Source organism: Pteropus medius, unplaced genomic scaffold (assembly GCF_902729225.1).
Source record: "Pteropus medius unplaced genomic scaffold, Ma_sr-lr_union100, whole genome shotgun sequence".
NCBI classification, from domain to species: Eukaryota; Metazoa; Chordata; class Mammalia; order Chiroptera; family Pteropodidae; genus Pteropus; species Pteropus medius.
The window spans coordinates 4,354,890-4,380,575 of NW_024355990.1; the positions used below are offsets into that span (position 1 = coordinate 4,354,890).

General features: G+C 41.6%; 2 protein-coding genes and 1 pseudogene across 5 annotated transcripts; 1 reads left to right on the forward strand and 2 right to left on the reverse strand.

The window, feature by feature from the left end:
* Positions 1 to 1,528: 1,528 nt before the first annotated feature.
* Positions 1,529 to 5,625, reverse strand: LOC120600161 (CST complex subunit TEN1-like). Of its 2 annotated transcripts, none has more exons than XM_039859508.1 (4): positions 5,453 to 5,625; positions 2,727 to 2,927; positions 1,826 to 1,983; positions 1,529 to 1,703 (listed from the first exon to the last, which is right to left on the reverse strand). In XM_039859508.1, the coding sequence occupies exons 2-4, from the start codon at positions 2,816 to 2,818 to the stop codon at positions 1,543 to 1,545; spliced, it is 411 nt and encodes a 136-aa protein (XP_039715442.1). In that variant the 5' UTR covers positions 2,819 to 2,927; positions 5,453 to 5,625; the 3' UTR covers positions 1,529 to 1,542. The 2 variants fall into 2 exon arrangements, with proteins under 2 accessions (XP_039715442.1, XP_039715443.1); XM_039859509.1 differs by having other exon boundaries at positions 2,727 to 2,861; positions 5,453 to 5,589.
* Positions 5,626 to 5,688: 63 nt separating this feature from the next.
* On the forward strand, positions 5,689 to 25,550 carry ACOX1 (acyl-CoA oxidase 1). Of its 3 annotated transcripts, XM_039859494.1 has the most exons (15): positions 5,780 to 5,887; positions 6,139 to 6,301; positions 9,437 to 9,597; positions 15,278 to 15,438; positions 17,340 to 17,447; positions 18,639 to 18,758; positions 18,907 to 19,022; positions 19,440 to 19,609; positions 20,547 to 20,709; positions 21,178 to 21,368; positions 21,638 to 21,817; positions 21,935 to 22,040; positions 22,177 to 22,320; positions 22,471 to 22,677; positions 23,297 to 23,533. In XM_039859494.1, exons 3-15 carry the CDS (start codon positions 9,533 to 9,535, stop codon positions 23,345 to 23,347), a joined length of 1,782 nt encoding a protein of 593 aa, XP_039715428.1. In that variant the 5' UTR covers positions 5,780 to 5,887; positions 6,139 to 6,301; positions 9,437 to 9,532; the 3' UTR covers positions 23,348 to 23,533. The 3 variants fall into 3 exon arrangements, with proteins under 3 accessions (XP_039715427.1, XP_039715426.1, XP_039715428.1); XM_039859493.1 differs by lacking the exon at positions 15,278 to 15,438 and having other exon boundaries at positions 5,689 to 5,887; positions 23,297 to 23,535; XM_039859492.1 differs by lacking the exon at positions 9,437 to 9,597 and having other exon boundaries at positions 5,690 to 5,887; positions 23,297 to 25,550.
* LOC120600410 (uncharacterized) lies at positions 24,606 to 24,724 on the reverse strand (annotated as a pseudogene).
* Positions 25,551 to 25,686: the final 136 nt, after the last annotated feature.

The window sequence follows — 25,686 nt, forward strand, 5'->3', positions numbered from 1 at the left end:
ATGGAAATGTGGAGGTGCAGTCTACCATTCCCTGTTTGCGTACATTTGAGATGAACACAGTAAATTAAAAAATTTACATGGGCTGAATTTAAAGTTTTTTTTCATTTTCTTCCCACAAATAATTCTAAATGTCCACTCCGGGTCCTGCCCTTGTCCCAGCCTGCTGTCCCATCTCAGTTTCAAGTTGCCCCTGTATCCGCTATCAGGCCTGAAGGTTCAGACACTGGTCAGTCGGTTTCCCGGAGCTCCTAGGGCTTACTGCGGGGCAGGGAGTGGAGGAGAGAGCCTCAGAGGGTTTGGGCCACGGCCAAAGAGAAAATCGTTCACGCATAGGCCCTTTGCCTCTAGTCCCACCCCTCCTCCTGATACCTCTCTCAAATCAATTATGAGGGCAGGAACTCTGTGAATGTCAAGGCTTAAGCCTGAATAATGATTAACTTTTATGAAATATAATTAAAGTAAGCACTAAATGAATTACTTTTTTGTAATTACAAAATTTACAAAAAAGCAAATTTTGTAAATTAATTTACAAAAAAGTACATTAATTACTTTTTTGCCTAGTGCATTTCATCTAGAGTTAAAAATCGCTGTGACTTTTAGACAGTAAGTTGGTAGTGTAAATCAAGAAACATAAATGTTTGTACCCTAGCAATTCTACTTTTAGGAAACTACCCAAAAGAAATAACCAAAAAATAGACAAAGATTAGTGTACGAGGAGATTAACTGCAGCATTTTTAATATATATCTAGATAGATCTTGAAAAACACTTTCCCCACTCTGGCTATAAAAGCAGTACATTTTCATTGTAAAATGCTAATAAAACTATAAAAAAATTCCATAATCCCATCACCCAGAAATAACTATTAACGTTTTGCTTAAATGATCTTTCAAACTTTTACATACGAAATGTAAAAACTTTACATTTATGTAAAAAATGTATATTAAACAAAAATGGGATTAAACGATACATATTGTTTGGTAAACTGCTTTTCCTTAGTAACATTTCGTAAACCTCTCTTGTCAATTAGTATAAATTTACATCATTTTTAATGGCTGCATAATATTCTACTGACTATATCTTAATATCTTTAATTATAACTATACGGTGTGCTTATAAGGGCAAAAATCGGAAACAATATAAATGTCCAATGGTCGTGTGAATGAGGACACACATCTAATCTATAAAATATTATATAGCCATTAAACACTATATCTAGAAAAAGTCTGAAGGCATGGGGAAATACTTAAGACGTAATGTTAACCCAAAATAACCAGATCCAACATTACATAGTATGATCTCGACCGTGTGAAGGAAAATGGCACAGGGAGGGCCAGACAGGGAGGCAAAGCAAGTGAGTAGCTGGGTTTTCAAGAGCAGCCTTCAACTCTCCAGGCCAGGGGTTCTCCCATGTCGCTCTCTGCCTTCTCTTGTGTTCTGTTTCTCTTACCCTGTCTTCCCAGAAGGTTGTTCCAGCCCCATCCTCTCTGAGCCTTGGTTTTCTCACCTACGAATCTATGAACTAGCCATAATAAAGACCCAGATTAAGGGCTGGTGAGTAACTTCAAAAAGATGTAGGGAAACCTCCCAGTACCAGGCCTTCGGAAACTAAGGGTTTCTCTCCCCTCTCTCTCGCTTCCCTGTGGCAGGTAGGCTCTGAGCCCAATCACACGTTCCCGAGGAGGCTCTGAAATTTCGGGCTGATCTGAAAGAAATGTTAACCCTGGGGCGGGACTCCTGTTGGGTCAGAAGCGAGGCTCGGTCCTAACCAAGTCACCGAAGGACTGCCCCCCAGAGTGATAAAGCGTGTGCGAGGCCCCCACTTACCCTGCTGGTGCCCAAGCTCCCCGATGACAAGGTACAGGGAGCCCACCTGGGCTTGGAACGGCTCCACCAGCTTGGTGCAGACAAGGACCTGGTGCTGGTCAGATCCATGCTGAGCCATCAGGGTGACTCGGGACCGGGTCATGTCATAGAGGCACAACCTGGAAGGCAGAGAAAGTGTGATCGTTTCTATCCATAGACGCAACCGCCACGAAGCTTAAAAGGTTTTGGGGGTCAGTAAATCCAAGGGAAAATGGTCAGCCTTACTCTGATGAGACAAGATAAAAATAGCAGCAACAAATCAGAATAACTGTTTTCTGTCTCCACGTGCATTAACAGGCACCTGCGAAACCACCACTGCAGTCGAGTGCATTTCTGTCACCCCAGAAAGTCCCCTTGTGCCCCTCTGAAAGTCGGTCTCTCCATCTCCCAGCCCAGGCAACTACTGACCTGCTTATGGTCTTTACATACGAGTTTTCCTACTCAGGCATCTCATATAAATGGAATTTGATAATAGCATGTATTCTCTTGTGTCTAGCTTCTTTCACTCAGCATAATAGTTTTGAGATGCATTTATGTTATTGGATAAATGAGTAGTTTGCTCCTTTTCTTTGCTCAGTAACACTGCCGAAGGGATAAACAAATGAAACGCTTGTCGTTCAACATTTGAGGAAATGACTATCCTTTCCCCATTCTGTTACGTTGATGTTTTTGTTGAGATTCGATAGAGTGTGGTTAAGTAAACGGCTTGTGGTTTAAATAAATTATGGTATATCTATGCAATAAAATAAAATGGATCTATTTAGAGGGATAATAATAATCTATTTGGAGAGATCCATACACTTGGCATGGAACTAGGCCACTTAAACATCCCCCCACCTTGAGAAAAAATCATCGCTCTCACCTGCCGAAAGTTCTCAGCGTGCCCCCGTCAGGAACTTGGCCAGCACTGACCTCCCAGGGGAAGTAATAGATCCCAGGCTTGGGCAGCATCATGGGCTCCTGCCGCCAAAGAGTCGAGATGGATTTTTGAAGATTCCTAATAAACCAAGCAGACCACGAGGCGGAGATCAGCAGACGGCTGAGATCAGCAATATCTAAAAGACTAGGTCCAGTGGGTGGTGGGTTAAAATTTAAAAGAAAATTTTTTTGATTAGTTATGCATTCACATATTCTGAAAAACAACATACAGAAGCTCTCAGTGGAGAAGTATCGTTCCTATGCCAATCCCTATGCCAACTACTCCCTCCTTGATCCCCTGAAGCAGAGGGTCTGAGAAGAAAAGGCAGATAGTAATACCCGGTCTGTCACAATGGCTGGGCTCAGCTTTTAGGATATGAAAACACTCACAGCCAATGAATGCACAAACGAGTGAGCATGGCTTATTCTTCAAACTTTTTATTTCCCTTCTATATGTAAAGGAGATACATATTTCCCCTCTATATTACGTATACGTGCTGTTCTGCATCTTTTTTCACTACATTTGAACACTCTTTCATAGTTGTACATGTTTTTTAAAATAAACTTTTTATTCTGGAATAATTTTAGATTTTTTAAAAACTCTATAAAGATGGTACGGAGAATTCCTGTATACATCACACCGGAGTTTCACTATAATTGACATCTTACATTATTGGGACGCATTTGTCACAATTAACAAACCCATACAGATATGTTATTATTCGCTCATCTCCATACTTTATTTGGATTTCCTTCATGTCCCTTTTCTGTTACAGAGTCCCCTCCGGGATACTACATTTAGTTGTCATGTCTCCTTAGACTCCTCTGAGCTGTGACAGTTCCTCAGACTTTCCTTGTTTTTTGATGACCTTGAGAGTTTTGAGGTATACTGGTCAGGTATTTTGTAGAACGATCTTCAATTCAGGTTTGTCTGATGTTTTTCTCATGGTCAGATCGGGATTATGGGTTTGTGTCATAATTAAAAAAAAAAAAAGAGTAAGAAGTCTGTTTAAACAAGTTATGTGATAACAATGCAATGGAACACTCAGCAGGCTAAGAAGGTAAGACGTTATATACACGCATATGACAACGTCTCCAATGAAAGAGAGAGACAGAGAGAGACAGAGAGAGACAGAGAGAGAGAGCGACTCCGTAACATGAGAAGCCATGTGTAGAAGATGCTAGTGGACTGAGATTCAGCAATAATTATTCAATGACAAGGATCCTGAAGATGAGAGCCTTCGATTATTTTGTGATAGCACAAGAAAGTGGAATTATGAACTAAGAAAATGGTAATTAAGTAACCTCGAGTAAGATCCTTGCAGAAATCAGATGATGCGGCTTTAGTCTAGAAGTTTAATGTAACTTAGAAGCCTGCACAATTGGTTTCACCATCCTCTGAGAGGAGGTCATTGGCAGGATCACCAGCTCATGTTCCATGGTCATTTCAAGGTAGTGTGCCCAGAACAGGTTTGGCTGGTACAGCACAGGAGCACCTGGCCCAGGTCCAGTTCTCTCGCCCTAAGTGCAAATATTCTGAATTGCTGCAACCAGAAAGCACAGCCATTTCTGTAACCAAAAATGAGACAGCCCCCTAATTATCATGGGCATGAGAGAGAAGCAAAAAATAAAACAAAAAGCAGCCAAGAGGTGATAGTGCTTCCTATTTGGGATAATGGGGACAATCCTGTCTAATCTAGCAAAAAATTGAAACTTTAGAATCTTTTTTTAAGGTAATTTTTCTGCTTTCAAGCACCATATATAAGCTAAGCCATAAGTAACTACGTCACTAAATTTATTTATTTTTAAAATTATCATACGGTAGAACTGACTCTTTGGGGGCGTGGGTGGGGGCGTCCAGCCCTCTGGGGACAATACTCTCCCAGTACCTGTTGACCAACCCAGAAGCAACTCACTGATGTTTTAAAAGCTACAATTCTTTGTTCGCCTACGTTGCTCCATGAAAACTCATTATACATGATTTGAACTAAGCCTATGACAAATTTAAAGGTAATCCCAACTAAATGAATTTCACAGTAACCCACTAAAATGATTATTTTACGACGTCTTTAAAAGTTTTGCAATCACCAGAGTACAATGGGTTCAGAGAAGAATCATCACTGGGGGTGAAAGTGCCAAGTACATGTTTGATGAGAAACAAGATATTCATGTTTACTTATTAAACACAAAGAAAACTGGCCCGCTTCACAGTGAAGAAACTTAACAATCTTCGTGTTCCTCCTGGAGACCATGCACTGAGAGGGCTATATCGTTTTTGCGAGATTCCTACCAAAAAAAAAATGCATATTCTGATTCTAATCATGAAAAATATCAGACAAATCTGACTTGAAGGACATTCTACAGAACTGGCTGATACACCTCAAAGGTGTCAAAGGCACGGAAGACAAAGAGCTTGCTGCAGTTCAGAGACTACGTGGCGTGACGAGCATCACCCCCAGGTCCTGGGGCCTCCTCCCTCTCCCGCAGGGAGGCCTTTGCCCGCGGCCGGGAAGGCACCGGGCGGGCGAGCCGCCAGACGCAGGCGCAGTCCTCCTCCGCCCCATTGTCCCGCCCCTTCTCCCGCCCCCGCTCCCGCCGACCGGTCTGGGCGTCCCCGTCGCGCTGGGTCACCCCACCGCGTGGTCACGTGCCGAGCGAGGGGTGGGTTACCCAACGCTCCTCGCTCTCTCCGCGCGCAATCTCTGGGCCTTGTTCCGGGGTCTCCGCCCCGGGGGCGGGGGGCCGCGCTGGGGCTCCTCGCCGCTGGGAAGGGGGCTCGGCCGCCGGTGCCGACCGCCGCCTCGGTGCCCACGCCGGCGCCGGCGCCGCCTCCTCCCGGGCTGCGGCGGGCCACGCCCCGGAGGGCGGCGGTGAAGGAGAAGGGGCGGGCCGGGGCGGGCCGGGGCGGGGACTCGCGCGCCCTCGGGTGGCTCCTGGGACCCGGCCGGCGCAGAAGCTGCGGATACCCGTCGTCTCGAACTCCGATGGCGGCCACCGTGAACCAGGACCTGCGCAGGGAGCGGGCCGCCGCCAGCTTCAGCCCGGATCTGCTCACGCACATTCTGGACGGCGGCGCGGAAAACACCCGGCGCCGCCGCGAGATCGGTGAGCGCGGCGGGCTTGGCCGCCTCCCGTCCCTCGTTGAGGAAGCTCCAAGGGTGCTGGGGGTGCTGTAGGCCGTAGGCTCTGGCCCAGCTTTAGGGGAGCCGGGAGCCTCACTTCCGGCGGCGGCCTGGGGCGGGGTGGGAGGGTCCCCACTGGAGAGGGGGACCGCGTGGCCGTGACTCTGGAATTCAGAGAGGCGTAACCGAGCCCGAATTTCTGCCTTTCTCTCGACGCCCTTTGATCCCTTCCAGAGAACCTGATTCTCAGAGACCCAGACTTATTCCAGCATGAAGACTTGAACTTCCTCACTCGCAGCGAGCGTTACGAGTTGGCTATCAAGAAGAGTGCCACCATGGTGAAAAAGATAAGAGACTTTGGCATCTCAGACCCCAATGAAATCATGTGGTTTAAAAAGTAGGTGTATCTTCGTGTAGATCAAGTTTTTATCTGTGATGAAAGCCCAGACCTCAAATCCGCCGTCTGCGGTGTGCTTTTTTCATCGTGCTAGACGTTTGAAGACTCAAACTGGCACATTTTCACGCCACTTTCAAGTTGTACGTCACTCGTTCTTGGGCATTTCTTTTAGGTTTCTGCATTTTAGAAGGACGCCAATATTTTTGTCAGTAAAGTTTAGATGATATAAATGATGGATATTCAAGAGCCAAGAAAAATGAAACCTGCTACAAGTTCTGCCTTTATGTAGTAATAGTCATTCCTCCTGTATTCTTTTATTTATTTACTTACTTATTTATTTTATTTTTAATTTTTTTTTTATGCTTACAGCACTCTTCCTGCGTCCTGTATACTGCTGCCACTAGTGCATTTGGTATCCTAAGTGTTTTCAGTTTGACCTGGTTATTATTATCAACATGAAGTAATTTACTCTGGCCATTAGGACTACCCTCAGAACTTCTTTCAATTTTAGTTAGAAACATACAGTTAATTTATTTTTGGTAGCCCAAATCAGTACTAACTAACTTCGAAATGCTCTTATTTTTAATATTCGTAACTCATGGCTGTGGGGATATTGAGATAGAGCAACTCCTAGAAGATTATGTTTCTGAATTACCCAAGTTGGGTTTGTAAGACTTAAAATATTAGTAAGGTTTTATTCTTCCTTAACACGAGAGGTTTCTTTTGTTTTTTGCTTTTGGATGGTTGATGCAGTGTGGTTCAGAGTTGGTCAGATTTCATAATCTGTGGTGATTCATAATGTATAACCAGACTCAAGTGAAGTCACAATGAAATAAGTCAGAGTCCTTTCTGTGGTTTAAAGATCGGTAGACACCAGCCAGTTGTGTATTATTTTTCATGATACAGACCTTACTGTTTGGGGAATATAAAGTACAAACTTTAACACATGCTTTGACATCCTTTCAGTATCTTTAAGCTATGACAGGGATGTCAACATATGTTAGAGGAGGGAATTGAAAATTAATCTTGCCAGTTACTGAGTGCCATCAAGTTGAAGCCTGCCATTGATTGTTACATCCATGTTTTTATGTACCACTAAGAAAATTAACTATGATGTAGCAGTAATTGTGAGACGCGTTGGATTTCTGAAATTCTAAAACTGGGGTAGGGAGTCATGCTAGAATTCATGAAAAACAGTAATATTTCTCTTTCTGGGGATTTTGGACATTTTCTGGTCTCTTTTACATCCATTTCTCCTATCAAAATACACCATTTGTGAGAATTTTTTCAAGTATTATTAAAATACTTTGAGATTTGGCAATTTGAGCAACAAAAGAACTTTTCAGTCCTTGAGAAAATAAGACCTTGCTGTGTGAGGAATGTTAAAAGTTGTTTTTCTAATCTCCTTTCCTGTAATTTTGTCTTTTAACTATACCGTTTGCTATGAAAAAAAAAACTGTAAATGTTCTTCAGAGTAATTTAAAATTCTAATGAGAATCAGTCATGGTTTTTGTTATCCTTCTTAGGTTTTTAACGCTAGTTTCTAGAAAAGCATATTCAGGAGGGAGTAAACATAACTTAAAAACACTCAGATTTTGTTCCTGCAGTGATTTTCCAGTGGCCTCAAAAAAAATATATCTCAGTATGTTTGTTAAGAACGTAAATACTTTACAGTCTTTATTTTGGCACGTATTTCTTCTTCTCAATTTCCTAGAATTAATTTCGTATCGATGTCATCACTTTGTGCACGCAACACCTCCTCAGTTCCTTCACGGGAATAGGAGTGTCTGAAGAATATTGCTTCCATTTTTAGCACCTTAATTACTACTTATATTTCTCAGAAATTCTTGTAGATGCATTTCCTCTTTTCGTAAGACAGGATTGTTAGGGAGTGCTCTGAAGCTCTTGGCTTCGAGAATGATTTCTGCACTCAGGAGGCTTGGGCTCGCACTTCAGGGAGGCGAGTGTGTTTTGTGAAGTGTGTTACCAAAGGAGTGAATCACTGCTAATCCTAATTACTTGGGAGCCAGCTCACCTCTTCTGTTCATGCTTCTCCGTTCCCTTTTCCTCCATTCAGTTTGATTAACATCTGATGTTAGTATAAAAAAAATCGTAGCACCTCACGGTCAAAAAAACATTGTTCGGGCAGTGCTTGGATGTTTGAGTGTGTCCCCACACCTTGGAAAGGTGACTTTTCCACCCTAACGATGGTGAAGTCATCTCAGGGCCTCCGCAGAAGTGAGTTGGCAGCCTGCCCCCTCTTCGCTGTAATTCATGCTCTACTTATAGACTGGGATAACTGGTGGCCACACCACTTCCTACTCATCTCTTAAGACATAAAGATCAGTTAGAAGAGATTTATTTTGCATTTTGAGCTAACTAGCTAACTAGCTAGAACAAAATAGATTCCTATGAAATCTGTAACAACATAGCCAATGCTGACTGGGTATGTAATTTGTATTTCGACTGTTTCACAGAATCTATTTTACGAGAAAATAGTTGAAAACAGAATATCATTACATTTCAAGTGTCCTTAACCTGGAGTAATTTTCAGAGACCACTGGTGATAAATGTTTAACATGCTCACGTTACTTTCTTACCCAGCCGTGTAAACTCTGAAGACCTTTAGGGATCTGTGCTTTGGTCCTGAGATATATATTTACCACCCTGGATGTTTGCTTGCGTTATCCACAGAAAGGTAGTTTAAATTATTCCTGAGGCGCTTTTGTTAACAGCTCTACAAATAAATGTTCTATGGCATTGTTTTGGTTTTAATGAAATAAAGCAAAAACAGACACACTCCAAAAAACCTAACCAATCGATCCAACAAATAACACCTACAAAACCAAAAACGAGGTGTTTTTAGGCTAGAACAATGGGTGGAATTTGCTTCCCGAATTAAGTATAGAATTAAAGCGGAATTCTGGCCCTGAAATGATGTGGGGCAGAAAGGCTACCGCCAGATTCTGCTCTCGGCTTTTCAGGTAGTAATATGGTAAAGTTTACATTTACCTTCAGAAGAAAGGGGTTTAAGTTTTCCGAACCTTCGTCCTAAGGGCCAGGCTGTCTAGCGAGAATGGGGGTGGAACGCAGTTTTTAGAGTAAGGCTGAGATCCTTTTCTTTTCTTCCTGTAGACTAACTCAGATCGGTTTTGTGGAACCTGTGAGCCTCCATTACCTCATGTTTATCCAAACCTTGCTGAATCAGGGCACCTCTGCTCAGCAAGAGAAATGGCTGCTTTCGTCCCAAAGACTCGAGATAATTGGCACCTACGCCCAGACGGAATTGGGCCACGGTCAGTCTGCATTTGAGGGTCAGTGGGTAACCCGCCTCAGGACTTCAGTTAACAGATGGCTCCTGGCATTTGATATTTTTCTGCCACGACACACTTGGGATTTTATTTTTAGATTGCTGAATCTTAACTAAAAGTCAGCGCCTCGTCTTCTCTTAGGCCATGGCCCTGTAAACTGGTTCAGTTGCCACGTGTACCCATCTCAACGGATGATGAGCAGCTCGGAAAGATGGGGTTGAAAATGTGGCACTGCGCCCCATTGTGCTGGTGTCTGTCCAAGTCTTGGTTGGAAATTCTTGAGAGGGTTAATGCCTCAGCCACATCTCGTCGATGACTCTGCTTTGATTTTCATGGATTTGAATGGGGGCAGAGGGTTAGAGCAGTTAAATGTCTTCCTCTTCCATTGCCCACTGGCAGGGTTATGAGGTGGTTTGAAATAAATTCATGATTCTCTTCACTTCTTTTTATACATCTTTACTATACATGTCCATGGACTTTGCGTTACCAATAACCTTTGGTTAAGTTGTTCCTAAAAGCCTGGCTACTTTCAAAAAGTTTTGTGTTTGGTCTCGTCGTGAAGTAGGTTTATTTTCATGGACGAGGCCCTTGCCAGGTTTGAGTGTCTTGAATTTGAGCTGTCCAGTCTCGTTCTTAATTGTGTCACTTCTACTACATAAATAAAAGTAAAGAAAGGGAAAGAGGAAAGAATGCACATATCAGGAAAGCTTCATTTTTGTGTTTCATCTGGTGCATTTTGATTTGTGAATTGGTTTAAGAAAATGTTTTTTATCGTTAACCTCCGTGGGGCCTGCAGATTCTGGTGGTGGTGTGTCGCGAACACCTTGTCAAACACCCAAGACTCTAGCTTCAGCATGGCCAAGCCTGAAGAAAGGTGTCCTAGGAAAGGAAGATAACATTCATACAGTCTTTCTGTCTTGGAGGTTGGGCTGTGTGTGTGTGTGTGTGTGTGTGTGTGTGTGTGTGTGTGTCCGTGTCCGTGTCAGTCCGTGTCCGTGTCTGTGTCTGTCGTAATCTCAAAATCAGTTTGTGGTATAGAACCCTTTTTTTTCTTCCGTTGTTTATCATTGTAGGATGTATTACTAGTCATGCCGTTCATAGGAGGCATAGGACGTGGTCTGTTCTGAGTCTGAATGGGTCTGATGTATTTCTTTAGCTGGTCTGATCCTTCTACTTCTGTTTATAAAATACATTTCAAATATATATTTAGCCTAAATTTTGAAGGAAGAGAGGAGGAAAGGAAGACTTGAACTTTACTGGTTTGAGGAGCCCAGAAATTGGACTGAGGTCCTGCGTTGCTCTGGGCGAGTTTGCATTTGGTAGTTTTCTTTTGCTATTGCTTCTAGTTTTCCGATATTTTCTTGATATTTGAACCAACTTTGTCTTAATCTCTATAGTGTACTTTAGGTCTTGTTTCTTTCTGGAATTTGTTAGTTCACATTGGTGTTAGTTGTGCTTCATCGACTCTGTCTTTTTTTCCCAGGGAAGCCAGTTTATTAGTTAATTTGCATCGTGTGACAGTATATGACCTTATATCAAATACATAAAAGTCCTTAAACATCAAAGAAATTAGCAGTAGAGCAACTTGTAGAAGATGAAGATTTCTTTGACTCTTTAAATTCTGAGACTTTGGAATATTGGCCAACAATGATTATTTAAAGTGTTCTCCCAGAATTGGCTGTCACTTGGAGTTTGGGATTCTTTTACCTCTACGTAGCCGCAGAGAAGCGAAGAGACAGAGTGTTGCTCAGGCGCATTCCAGGATCCTCAGGAATCTTAAAATTCGGTCACCTGCAGAAAGTCTTGGTCACCAGTTTTCTCTCTTCCTTCTAGAATGTGTCTTTCCTCCTAAATATGCACCTCTATATAGGCACACCAGTCCTGACACACATTTGGTCTGTGGGTCTGTGATCCTTGATCAAAGGCAGAGCTCTGGCTGAGAAGGGCGCCCTCTCCCTGGGATGCTAGCACTGGTGGCACAATCTAGCATTAATCACTCTGACCAGACATTTCTCCGGGTCGCAGAGCAGGTCGTATGTACGGTCTTCACAGATATTTGATCAAGTTCTGGTTCCTTCCTAGGGATTCTTCTTGCGTGGTGTTTTCTATTATTGTTATAGAGCTTCTATAATACATAGTTATCATCCTTAAAGATGGAGCAGTATCTTTGCATAGTCCATCACTGATACTCAAATATGAAATAAAGCACCTTTCTTCCTTTGAAACTTGAAAAATAAATAATAAACTTGATTTTGTAAGTCACTAATCTCTCTCCCCTGTATCCTCACTACTCTGTCTCTCCGACGGTCCCCTGTCCTTTTTCCTAAGTGAGCCTCTTCCCTGTTGGACTTCCCGTGAGACTTGCTGTCTAGAATTATTGGTACTATTCTAATTTCCCCACTCTTATAAATAACAGTATCAACTTCTTGACAAAAACTATGTTCTTCGGGGTTATGCCTTTAGAATATCTTTCTCAGAAATAAGTGAACGAACGTGTTATAGCTTTTATTGCATAAAGACTTTTCCTGAAACATAGAACCAGTTTACAATATGTTTAGCAACTTATTAGCATACTTGTGTCTCTATAACCCTATCAGCATGGTTACTTCAATTTTGTTTTGCTATATTAATGTATATCTAAGACTTAAAGTTTTAATTTTCCAATGCTAGCGAGCCTGGCATTATTACGTATTTTGGCTTACTGTCTGGCGTTTCCCATGTATAAACTGGGACTTTCTCCTTTGAGGATTGATTCAATGGATATGCATATTGATTTTATATGATTTTATCGTATCCTTCCAATATTTTTTCTATTGCCTTCTGTTTTGTTAAACGTTTTGGCCTCGTGTGTACAATGCCTCCTTCTCTGAGTAGGTATACATTTTCTTATATTTTCCTCCAGTTTTTTTGTTTGATTTATATTTATTGCTTTGACTTGTATGTTATAGAGTGAGGAATGACTCTCACACAGTGTTATTACGTTTATTAACTGTTTGCTCTTTTTCCATTGTTATGTTCTTTCTGGTTCATCTTAGAGTTTTACAATAGTTTCAGTTTACTTCTAGAACCTTAAATATATTGATTTCTTTGTTTTTTTCCCCTAATATCCTAAACTCTGGCTCATTGTTACTTTGTAAGATATTTAAAAATCCAATAGGGTAAGCCTGCTATTGTTACCTTTCAAGATATACATGTTCTTCTAGAGGAATTCTGATCTCAATTTGTCAAATTCTAAAATATATTCTACAGGATTTTAAAATTTGTTACATTAAACCCTTTTATTTTCTTGGGAAATGTTAACTTTATTTAGTCCTTACAGCCAAGAATTAGCAATTTCTTATCTCTTATTCCTATTTTCTTTTATTCATCCTATTAATATTTATTTTTTTTCCTAATTAAATCTCCATTTTTCTGAGCCTAAGTTACTTAAATTTTAAATATTGTGTTCCTTTTGTAAATCTGTCTAGTGGGGTTTCTATTCGAATACTCCTAATCGATGAGAATGCAGTGATTTTTTTCCCTTATAACCTACCGCTTTTCTAAAATCATTTATTATTGATGGAATTGTGTTGATTTCCTAGGATTCAAATCATGCTATTCGTGGAAATGCTATTTTGGTTTTTTCCTCTCACATATTATTAATCTAATCATTTTGTTCTCAGTATTGACTGCCAGCCTTTCCAGCCAGAAATCACACAGAAGGAAAGACTGGCAAAGCCTTTTGGTATTATGGTTTTAAAATAATTTACTCTAGTGCTTCACCAAGTAAAATGTTGGTGCTTTGTTATTTTAAAATAATATATCGTTATCATGCGCAGCGAACTTTTTACAACAAATACTTTATTTAAGTCAAATAGTTGTCTAGGTCGCTTTCTCTATAACATTTCTAAATTCCATCCACTTCTGAACAGCCTTAGACACAGACATTTTCTTCTTGAAAACATTCTTCAGCCTCAAAACAGTTTCTGACCATAGTCGTTTAACGCCTGCCCTGCTAAGTGTACTTTGTGGGAACCCTCGGTATTGGGTATTATCCCATAACAGTTCATGATACGCACCGATGCAAACCTCCTCCCATGTGTCCCATGGTGCTGCAGAGCGGCCCTTCCTTCAGCAGGAACTGCTTTGGTTTCTAGTGATGCACAACAGCCTTTCAGCCCTAAAAGTGGCTGGTTCCAGGCCATAGTTTTCAGTCCTCGTTCAAAGAGTTTTCTCTCTTCAGGTCCTAAGCATACATTTATTTTTCTCTCTAAGAGCCATTCTTTTAAAAATGGGACAGTTGGCGTTTCTTTTTGTGAGTGAAAGTCACTGTCATCCCATGGATGTGTTCTTCCAAATTTCCACTATCTTTTTAACTTTATTTTGAAATGATTATAGAGTCCTAGCGGTCCTGTGGACCCTTCTTCACCCAGTTTCCACTAGTGGAGACATCTTAGGGCTTGAGAGTTGCTCTGGTTTGGGCACCTCTTTCTGGGGTCCTCATCATTGTCCTCAGCCCGGTAGCCCTAGACGAGAAGATACGATTGGGTGATAAGATTCCTGTCCTTGTTTTGCCATTGTCTTTTTGTCCTGAAGGCACTTAATTCATATCAGCGTTAATTTCTTTGTAAAACGAGGAAGTCAGTCACAACATTCTTTGATTTTTATGTGATCAGTTAGCTGAGAGCAAGCAAGGGCCATCCTATTGGAAGATGTAACCGGTCAGTCCTTGTCTGGATAGGGTGCCCTGGGTGTCTTCTCCTTCACCCTTTATGCAACAAACCAAGAGATCTCCCCCTCCGCCCCAAACCGAGAGATCTTAAAACTGAAATGTCGTTTAGGCTCATTTCTAAGCTAAAGAGAATAAGAAGAGCAATGTAGAATCGATTAAATTTAGAAAAGGATGACTTTAGAAAGTGGATTTAAAATGTACCAAGGTGTTTATTGTCATTAGTGACAGCTCTCATATATAATCACAGTAGAGTCTGTTGCGCATGAATCTGTTATTTGTAATTATGGTTTTCACGAGATATTGCATGTCTTTTAATTTTTGTGATTTAGAGATGAAGAGCAATGTCACCTTTTGCATTAAATTGTCTCAGCAGCACATGGCTGGATGTTCATGATGAACCCGAATGAAATAACCAGTCAGGTGACAAATGTGGATCAGTGCTGAATGTTTTGTGGACAAACAAAAGATTCCAGCATTATCGAAATTGCATCTAGGAAAAACTTTTCCTCGAAGAGAACTAGTATGTTTGGTCTCAACTTTCTCATCAGAGTAAATCATTGTCCAACTTCAAGTCTCCATTGCAGACGACCTCTGCAAGTGTTTCATTCCCCTTGATTTAATGGCAGGGCTGGAATCCTGCCTCGCTCACGTGGTTTTGTGCTGTACGAGCTTGGCAATCGGCAGCCAGTCCTGCCCAACAGAATGATTTTAAAGACGAGCAGTACCAGAAAACACTTGTCACCAACTTTAGGAGAATGGCAATTGCCAGGACTTAACAAAGTAATGCAGAAGGAGGCAGTGCTCCCATCCGCTGTAAAGCCTACCCAGCTTACTCATATTTACGGAAGGTTTTTTTTTTTTCTCTCCCTCTCCTGCTTTATCTGTTCTCATTGTTGATTCGCTCACACCTGATGACTCCTCTCTCCAATGCCCACCCTTGGCATTCCTTTGAAGCGTTATGAACCGAGTCGGGCCTTCGCCTCTGGATCTTCACTTAGGCATGTTCCTACCCACCTTACTTCACCAGGCCACTGCGGAGCAGCAGGAGCGCTTCTTCATGCCCGCCTGGAGCTTGGAGATCATTGGCACTTACGCACAGACAGAGATGGGTCATGGTACGATGCGTTCAGTCTACCTTCTGGGTTGAGCGGGGCTCTGTGAGCTTGGCCTGTGTGAAGTGCCCGGCACAGGTTAGCGAAGGCATCTGCGGTCGAAATGCGATCGCTGTGCAGACGCCAGGCTCTTCACACAGACACATCTTGGCAAAGACATTGCTTTGTACAGTGGAAATTAAAGGTTAAGTTATCACAGAGATAGGCTGACTTTTTTTTCATGGTTCTCCAGAAGTTCAAAAATTACGCATCAGGCCTTATTTACTAAGGGGGTTGTCAAGTTCACTGGAGTGCTGTAGAATTTGTGTGTGTGTGGAATCCGAACCCACCTTTCTTCGTTACGGTCTGATTATTCTTACTGACACATTCACACACTCACGCAGATTCCAGAAGAAATGCAGAATGATTGTGTGTGCTCCTTGACTTCCTGACGGGACATGAGTGGCTTACGTAACCAAAAGGTGCAGCATTCTGTACCTTGAAGTTATGTGTGCCTCGATTCAGTGAATTCAATAAAATTCTGAAGGTGACTCGGTCAGTGTTTAGAAAAGATAAGATAAGCTGAACTGGGTGTTTGGTTTCACACTATTTACCACCTTTTTTTCTTTCCATCTTTCACCTGCTTTTTTCCTTCTGTTTTGAACTCATATATGTGTTTGTCATTCATTCGCTTCTGGCTTCTCTTCTACTCAGCGGTTTCAGAACCTGGTCAGATGTGTCTTTACCATTTGCTCCTTATTTCTTTGCAACTTCATCTTCGTTTTATAGTTGCTTTGGCTTTCAGCTTTGGCACCAAATAGTGTTTTTTTAGGATCTTCAAAAGACTCAAAGTGGACTACTGTTTGGTTCAGCTGTGCATTTGAAAACATTTTGTCATTATCTGTTCTGTTTATGGTTACCTCGTTTTCTAAAACAGCTTCTTTGGGGAAAGGAGTCTGATCGTCTGTGTCTAGTTCCTTGGTTTCCACTCAGAAAGCTTGCGGATCACACGTGCACTGGCCATGTCCACTGTTCAGCCTGGAAGTTTCTGAACGTTGCAGAGTGTTGAGTGTTTAATGAGATCTAGCATCATCAAAGCAGCTGGGTAACAGTTCTCAGCGTTGGCTCTAGGATAACATTGAGGACGTCACTTAGAACATTTTTCTGTAACTCTTTTCAAAGAATTTTGGCACATTTGTATGAAAATTTAAAACACAGATCCCCATCCTGCTCCAGTAAACATATGAAACTGGGAACTCTTCCTGTCACACGAGTATGCCAGCCAGGACAAAGTTAAGGCCTGGCGTTGGAGATCTGCAGGGCACACTCGACTTGAAAAAGTCACTGTTCTAGGTCTTTTGCTCATGATGGTTATACCTTTTTAAGTTCTTATTCTCTACTTAAGCAGTCATTCTGAAATAAATTCTCAGTTTACAAGAACTTTAACTAGAGTCGCTTCCTGTCACACGTTAGCTGATTCTTCATGGTTGGTGTGGTAGACATGATACCTGTGAGTTGAAATTGGCATTCTCACAACTTAGAGATGGGTTTAAAGGGCAGTCGACGTTCCTGTGAAATTCATATCCTAGGATCTTAGGAAACTGTAATTCTGAGCTGCCTTTACATTTTCTTGGGTTTATCGAAATAACTTCCATATCCACTGCCATAAAGGTGCACTAAACCGAGTATAGACATGGAACACGCTTGACATTTCTATTTTCAATTTATTGGAACTATCTAATTTGCGTATAGAAAATTATGTATCTTGGTCATCAACCGTTCGTAGCTCATCTACACGTTTTGCTGTCGTTAGATTTTACTGTTCTCCAAGATATTAGAGCTTAACGGACTGGGCGGGAGATTTCACCACGTTTCGGTTTTTCCGCATATTTTGTCTGAAGTAACTGTAACTGTGATTTCCTTAGGAACTCATCTTCGAGGCTTGGAAACCACAGCCACTTACGACCCCGAAACCCAGGAGTTCGTTCTCAATAGTCCTACCGTGACCTCCATCAAGTGGTGGCCTGGTGGGCGTAAGTGAACTTTGAACAGTTGTTGGATGTTTTCAAGATTTATCATAAGATTATGTTTCGAATGTAGAGCTTATATGAGAATATAATTTCGAAATAGAGAAAAAATTCTTAAGGCTTAAACGTGTTCCAGGTGTTTATACCTTTTACAAAGCACAGAGAGGACAGCTGTCTCTTACTCTTCTTTTCTTGGTTTTTCATCTGAAACGTTTCCATGTATTAGCTTCGTTTCCGCAGTTGTCTTTTTTAAAAATAACTTCATATTCCCTGTTCCATTAGTCATTTCTGTATCGAAAAGCATTCGACTGATTTCCAAATCTTTATTATAAATAGACTTTGACGTGAAACTTCTGTAATGTCACCTTCTATTCTGAGTCATTGCCTTAGGATGTGTATCTCAGATAGTGTCAGTGGTTGAAGAATTTTCTCATTTATATTATGTATTTTAATATGTGACACTACATTTTCATAAGAAAAAAACTGTCACGCAAAAGAAGGTAAGTACTTCTGGATATACTAACCAAAAATGTCTTAAAGCAGCTCTCTCCTGTACAACTTTCTGCAGTGATGGAAATATTCTTTATCTTTGCTGTTCTGTATAGTAGCCACAAGCCACATATACCTACGGAGCCTTTGAAATGTAGCTAGTTGACCGGGAAACTGAATCTTTTATTCAGTTATAATTATTTAAATGCAAATAGCCACGTGTGGCCAGTGGCTAGTGGCTAGTGGCCAGTGTTTTGGAAAGCACTGCCTTAAGGGAGAAAAAGGAAGTAATTTAAATAAATATGTTGATAGTTATACTAAATTTTCTTTTTGAAAATGAGTGGAAAATAAAGTAAAACTATCTTTTAAAATGAAGAGTGGCTATCAGATCAACATATTGTACACGTTAAACTGACTCAGTATTATGTGTCAATTATATCTCAGTAAAAAGTTCTCATATATAAAAAATAAAATGGACGATTGCTTTGCCAGAATTCAATAAATTGTAATAACTATCGGCTTAAGTAGATTTCCTCCTGAAAACTGTGTGCGACACTCATAGGAAAGGCTCCCGGGCACAGTTGGCCAGGTTACTGATAGAGTCTAGCGTTCCATTTGACGTAAGCTTTTCCCTGCTTTTTTCTTTCTGTTCTTTGAAATTGTAAGAATGGTTGCTCACTCCCTCTCTTGTTCCGTTTGATGTCACAGTTGGAAAGACTTCAAATTATGCGATAGTGCTTGCCCAGCTCTACACTAAGGGGAAGTGCTATGGATTACACGCCTTCATTGTACCCATTCGTGAGATGGGAACCCACAAGCCTTTGCCAGGTTAGAATTATTCATCTGCTGTTGAGGTGAAAACTTAAACCGAGTGCTTTTTCCTGTAACAAGTATAATACACATGTAAAGAGGAGTGGGGGAAAGCCAGGGGTTCCAGAGCGTAAACATCTGGTGACTTTCCTTTCATCTGTGGTAGGTATTACCGTTGGTGACATTGGCCCCAAATTTGGCTATGATGAGGTGGATAATGGTTACCTGAAGATGGACAGTTACCGTATTCCCAGAGAAAACATGCTGATGAAGTACGCCCAGGTACACTTAGACAGAAAACAGGAGCAGAGGTGTCAAATGCAGGGCTTGCAGTGGCTTTTGATAACCACAGGGTTAGAAGGTGATAACACAGTTTTATTTCTGATGCTTCTTTTATTAGAACAGTAAAATCAAAAGCCATTGGCAGATATAATGAGCATATTCTGGTTTGCTAAACCAGTGGGTCTCAGACTGTAGGATGCGTTAGAATCAGCTGGAGGGCTGGCTAAAACCCAGATTACTTGGCCCCTAGAGTTTCTGATTTAATAATAGGTCAGGGTGGGGACAGTTACTATATTTCAAACGAGTTCCCAAGCGATGCCGATGCTACCGTTCTGGGGACCGCATTCGAGAACCACTGGCCTAAACTGCCTCTTGGGTTTAACAGAAGGAAGCCTCAGTCCCATGTTCCTTCTCCAGGTGAAGCCCGACGGCACGTACGTGAAACCCGTGAGTAACAAGCTGACCTACGGGACCATGGTGTTTGTCAGGTCCGTCCTTGTGAAAGATGCCGCTCAGTGCCTATCGAAGGCGTGCACCATTGCCATCCGATACAGCGCCGTGAGGCACCAGTCTGAAATCGAGCCAGGGTAAGTGTGGAGTCTGAGATATGCTCGTCCTGAAGACCTGGCTTTGAGCCCGTTCAAATATCAGAATTCCCTGATGCGGTCCAGAGAAGATGCAGTGGCCGAAAAATTAACTAAGATGCCAGTGTACTGGGTCTGGTACTCAGAACCTAGACTTCCTTTTCTTAAGAGAAAGATGAGACTACCATCTTATTATTATCTTTAACCTTCTCAGGAAAACAGTACTCGTTACTTGAGCTCTAGGAAATGTTCAAAATGGTGAAGGCAATGTGAAAATTCTGATTGCTACCAACAGCTACAAATTGGATATGGTGAGAGCTACAACAAACTCGATTCCCTGTAGCGTTCGTGCCCAGGGTTTATTCCTACTTCCACCTTCCCTTGGGCGAGACTCCCTGATAACCTTTTCCCCTTAGAGAAAGAGTAAAGAAATTACTAAGAGCAGACTGCCTTAGACTTTAACTGTTTAACTGTATGTTAGGTCTTCTCCAAAACTGTAGCCAAAATATAGTCTGTTCAGCCATCTCGCGGGTTAGAGCTCTTTAACATTGCCTTCCTCCAGTGAAGTTAGCTAACTTTGATTTTGTACGTTGCCATAAGATGTAGTTTCCGTAGTCATACCGAAAAGACTAAGAAAGATATGAACTTCACAGCTAGAAAATTCTGTTTACCTAAGGCAGCTTAAGGCAGTTAAGAGCTCATATATCCTATAGCCAAATAGCCTCAGTTTTAATTGAGGATCTGCCACTTGTTAGCTGTGTGACTGCAGGCCGGTTCTCATTTTTTCCATCTGTGAAACGGAGATAATAAGTGTTAACCTCACAGGGCCTTTATGAGAGTTAAATAAAGTTAATATAGCAAAATGCTTAGACTAGAACCTGGCACACGGTGAGTTCTGTTTAAGTGTTTCATTTGTTTTTTCTTTTTCTGTCTACGTTAGTGAACCAGAACCACAGATTTTGGATTTTCAGACCCAACAATATAAACTCTTTCCACTCCTGGCCACTGCCTATGCCTTCCATTTTGTGGCCGCATACATTAAGGAGACCTATCATCGGATTAATGAGGACATTGGCCAAGGGGACCTGAGTGAGCTGCCCGAGGTATGTGTTTAATCTCATTCACTGGCGGGCACTTTTCTCTTTCATATTTGCCTGTTGAATAATGTCCAGAGGAAACTACACATTGGGATTTCTTGGGAGTCCATATGTCTCAAAAGATAACAGAAATTTTTCTGATCGAAAGTGGAGTAGGTACGAAGATAACATGAGTTTTTTCTTTAAGTTTCAGAAGTGCTGTAGCAATTTGTTAATCAAAGGATTGAGTGGTGGTCATTTGTTAATAATCAGAGGAACATGAGCGGTGACTTCCTGTCCAGTAGAACTGTTCAGAAGGGAGTGTGGGAGTGTTATTAATTCAGGCCAGTCAAGTGACCACGCTGCTTCAGTTACGTGCGTGGCAAGTGGTTTTGAAAGTGACTAGTACCGGTGGACGAGGATATGCACTTCTCATCAGAAGTCGGACTGTCAGCGCCACAGAGGTCCTGATGGCCTGTGCTGTTCCCCCTTCAGCTTCACGCGCTCACTGCCGGGCTGAAGGCGTACACCACCTGGACGGCTAGCAGTGCTATTGAAGCTTGTCGGATGGCTTGTGGCGGCCACGGCTTTTCTCACTGCAGCGGTCTCCCCAGTATTTACGTCACTTTTACCCCAACCTGCACCTTCGAGGGAGAAAACACTGTCATGATGCTGCAGACGGCTAGGTGAGAATCTTAAATCGTGATTACCCTGGTCCGCTAATAAGAGTCTGTGTCCTTCGCGTCCGTTCCCATTCCCTTGTTTTCTCTTCATGTTATATTTGTTCCCAAAAGACATCATTTTGTCTTCTATCCCGACCCACTGTTTTTATCTTGGTGTCAGACTAGCAAGTATGAATCACCTGTCACATAGCTTAACGTCCTTTCAAGGGTTCGTTTATTTCTGTCTCACAAGAAGCACGGTCCCCGAAAGCTCGCGTGCTGATGATTTTCAGGTTCCTGATGAAAAGCTATGACCAGGTGCGCTCAGGAAAGCTGCTGTGCGGCCTGGTGTCCTACTTGAACGACCTACCCAGTCAGCGCATCCAGCCACAGCAGGTGGCGGTCTGGCCGGCTGTGCTGGATATCAGCAGCCCCGACAGCCTGACGGAAGCGTATAAACTCCGAGCAGCCAGGTGAGCTGGCCCCTCAGGGGCTAGGACAGGCAGCCGTGGGGGCCTCTGGGGAGAAGGAAGGAGCGGGCGCTGTTGATCGTTTCCTCCAAGCCTCAGTTTTCCTTCATTTCTGAACAGATTAGTAGAAATTGCTGCGAAAACCTTTCAAGCTGAACTGAGTCACAGAAAAAGTAAGGAGGTCGCTTGGAACCTCAGTTCCATCGACCTTGTTCGAGCAAGCGAGGTCAGTGACAGTTCTCTCTCCCTCCCCCATGCCCCACCCTTCACTCATTGTCTTAGTGCAGAGACCCTCCTCGCTGTCCTTGCAGGCCGAGTCTTTTCCAAAGGTTCTCACATTTTGGTGTTTTCTTCTTATGCAGGCACATTGCCACTATGTGACAGTTAAGCTCTTTTCAGAAAAACTCCCCAAAATTCAAGATAAATCCATCCAAGCTGTCTTGAGGAATTTATGTCTCTTATATTCTCTGTACGGAATCAGTCAGAAGGCAGGGGATTTTCTTCAGGTCAGTATTTTCTAAGTTTAGGTTTTTTGTTTTGTTTTGTTTTGTTTAGAAAAGTAATTGTGGTCTACTTCATAGCTGCATATGCATGTATATATATGTAAATATCTGTCAGTCTATATATATGTCGTTTTCTTGTTTTGTTTCATTCAGGAGAGCATTCTGACAGACTCTCAAATTGCCCAAGTACACCAGCGTATCAAGGAGTTACTGACCGTCATTCGCCCAGATGCTGTTGCTTTGGTTGATGCGTTTGATTTTCAGGATATGTCGCTGGGCTCTGTACTTGGCCGCTATGATGGGAATGTGTATGAGAACTTGTTTGAGTGGGCCAAGAAATCCCCACTAAACAAAGAAGAGGTAAAAAAAAAAAAAAAGAACAGTGTCTTTTTACCTTTTGAAATTCTTCATTTAAATATTAAGGCGGGAGAAAGCTCTAAGAGTGGTCCATCTGTGAAAACTTTGAAAGTTCACGTGGCCACTTCAGACAGTCACTATTTGAGAACAGGTTCATAAGGGAACTGAGTCATTCTTATAATATGCAGGTTTTTAATTTCCTTGACTATTTAGTAACTAATTGGAAATTGTCAAACCTATACGGAAATAGACTACTGTAATGCATCTCCACGTCTGTCTACTTATTGCCAGCTGGTTTCATCTGAGACCTCCCACCTCCCCATCTTGAAGATTATTTTGAAACAAATCCAAGATATCAGATAATTTTATCCATAGATATTTTAATATGTATCTTTAAAAGATAAGGACTCTCTAAAAACAACCATAGTACCGTTCTCCCAGCAAAACAAATTAACAATAATTCTTTAATGTCATCAACTAGCCAGTGTCCAGATTTCCCCAATTGGCTCATTTCTTTTGGATCGTGATCCAAATAAGGTCCAGCTAATTTCTTGCTGAAAAGTATGCTCTTTTACATTGCAAGCTCCTTATCAGTAATTTCTTCTCTCTCCATTCCCTACAGGTCCATAAATCTTTCTACAAGTACCTGAAGCCTTTGCAGTCCAAACTCTGAACGTCACGACGAGTTTATTCTGCCCCAGGAAGCAGCTGTACTCTGCTGCTCCCCTGGTACCTGCCACACAAATCTGCGCGGAATCTTTATCGAATTCGGAGAGCTATAGAGCAAATGATAAATTGACCCCTTTCCCATCTATAAATAAAAAAATGAACGGCTTACAGAAATTAAATGAAAAAAACAGATGTTTTTAAGTGCAATTAACACTGAAAGAGACCTGTTAAACATTCAGAAAAAGCTTTAAGAAATGTACTCTGACTTCCATATGTACAGCTGCTGATCCCAGGAGGCCATAACTTACGATAATTAGTAAAACTTAACTACTAAGTAGTTAATTATTTTCACATCTTAATTGCAAATCACTGGATATATGTGTTTTTAAGCAAAGGTATTTTTAAAAGGGTACAACCCTTCCAAGTTTTCCTGCTTAGTGTCCCTGTCACTACTGTCATGGGCCTTGGCTTAAAAGCAGGACCCGAGGCTGGATTGGGGGAAAGAAACCAATCAGAAACTTTAGTGTGAGTTTGTGCTTAACTCATCTTCTGCCTGCTTGCCCTTGGTTGCTGACATAATGTTTCTGTTTGTTCATAGTAGCATTTTTCCTACACAGGGATTTCTTCAGCACAGAGCTACTACAGGGTCATTGTCCTATGTGACTGGGAATTGATCTTCCACTCGAAGGATCCTAAAATTGTCACTGTAGTAGCACTGCAACTCCCTGTGTCCCTAACTTCTAGTGGAGGGGTAGGTAGCAAAGTTATCTCTACATAGGACTTTTGGCAGCTAAGGGGACTCAGTCAGTGGTGTTTGATCTCCCTCCATCCCTGTCCCTTAACCTCTCCTGAAAGAGATGCCGGAGGAGAAGAGAGTCACAGTTCCCTCCTAGTAGAATATGTGTAGGGAAAGCTCTCGGTTACGGTTACGGTAACTTGGGTACCATAGTAACTGGTAGATTTCATATATTCTGTTATATTGGCATAAACCATTAAAATGCTCGGAAGTTACAGTACCTTGCATTAGGAAAGTAAAATCATATTTCAGGTTAACTCTTACACCCAGGGGTAGCACAGGAAAATCTTTTGACAAACCATGTGTTCTGATTTTTGGATCAGAAAATATAATCTTTGAAGGATAAAGGATAAATGGGACTTCCATAGGATCTCTTTCTTTTTTTCGTTTAGGTGAGGCAGCACCCTTGGTGGACCTCACAGATTGCAAGGAACTTGTCAGCTTACAATCCCTTATTTTTTTTTTATGCCTACGGCACCTAGTCTTCCTAGTTGGTCTCTCATCCAAGTACTAACCAGGCCTGACCCTGCTTAGCTTCTGAGATCAGACGGGATCGGGCTTGTTCAGGGTGGCATGACCGTAGACATAGGATCTATTATTGTTTATCTGGCTTCATTTTCAGTCTGTTTCTAGGAGCTTTATCTGAATCGCTGAATTGTCCTTTCAGCTGAAATCTAATTTACACAATCATTGTATATTTAAAGAGTAAACGTGTACCTCTTATTGAATTTTATTCAAAAAAAATCAGTGTAAAACAACATGTCACTTGATTTTTAACCTGTTAACTGTATTTGTGACCTCTGCCTCAAACCAGTTCTAGAATCTTTCTTGAGAATGTAGTATATATAATTCAGTGGAAATGTAACTCCTGTCTCGACCTGACAGCAAATCTATCCCAGTAGAACCCAGTAATGTGAGAATTTTAGGCCCAGCGGAAATACTGGCTGTTGACACAAGCCTTAATCTTTCCACCAGGAGAATTAATTGATAATTGTGTTCAGATTGAAGTAGAAAGCACTATGTGTTAATCTCGTTTGGGTATATCTTGACTGTCCAGTTTCTGGGGACTAACAAATTTAAATTGCTTATATTGACCTGTTAAGTGTAGAATTGTTTCAGAATTAGTGGTTAAATACCTTATTCACAGATGAATATCTGTAATCAGGATCTAAGGGTGTTTGAAATGACACCCACTTAGTCTAGCGGCATAAGTCTGGGTGGGATCTTAGAAGGTTTGAACAGGTGTAGACACTACAGAGCCACCTTCAGTTCAGCATTTTGAGTTTTATTTAAAAACTAAATCTGATACTATTTGATACTATTTTTATTAACATCGGAATGTATTGTCTTGAACTTTGTTCACTGTAATCAAAGAATAAAGATAGTAAAACCTCACCATTTGTACTGTCAAGAGCAAAAGAGTGTGCCTCATAATTAAACATAAGTTCAAATTATGAAGAATTTTACGATAGAGGATTAGGAGGGAGTGAGACCTGCCTGCCTGAGCTGATAGTGCTAAAATCCGCCCGAATTACTGTAGTTGACGC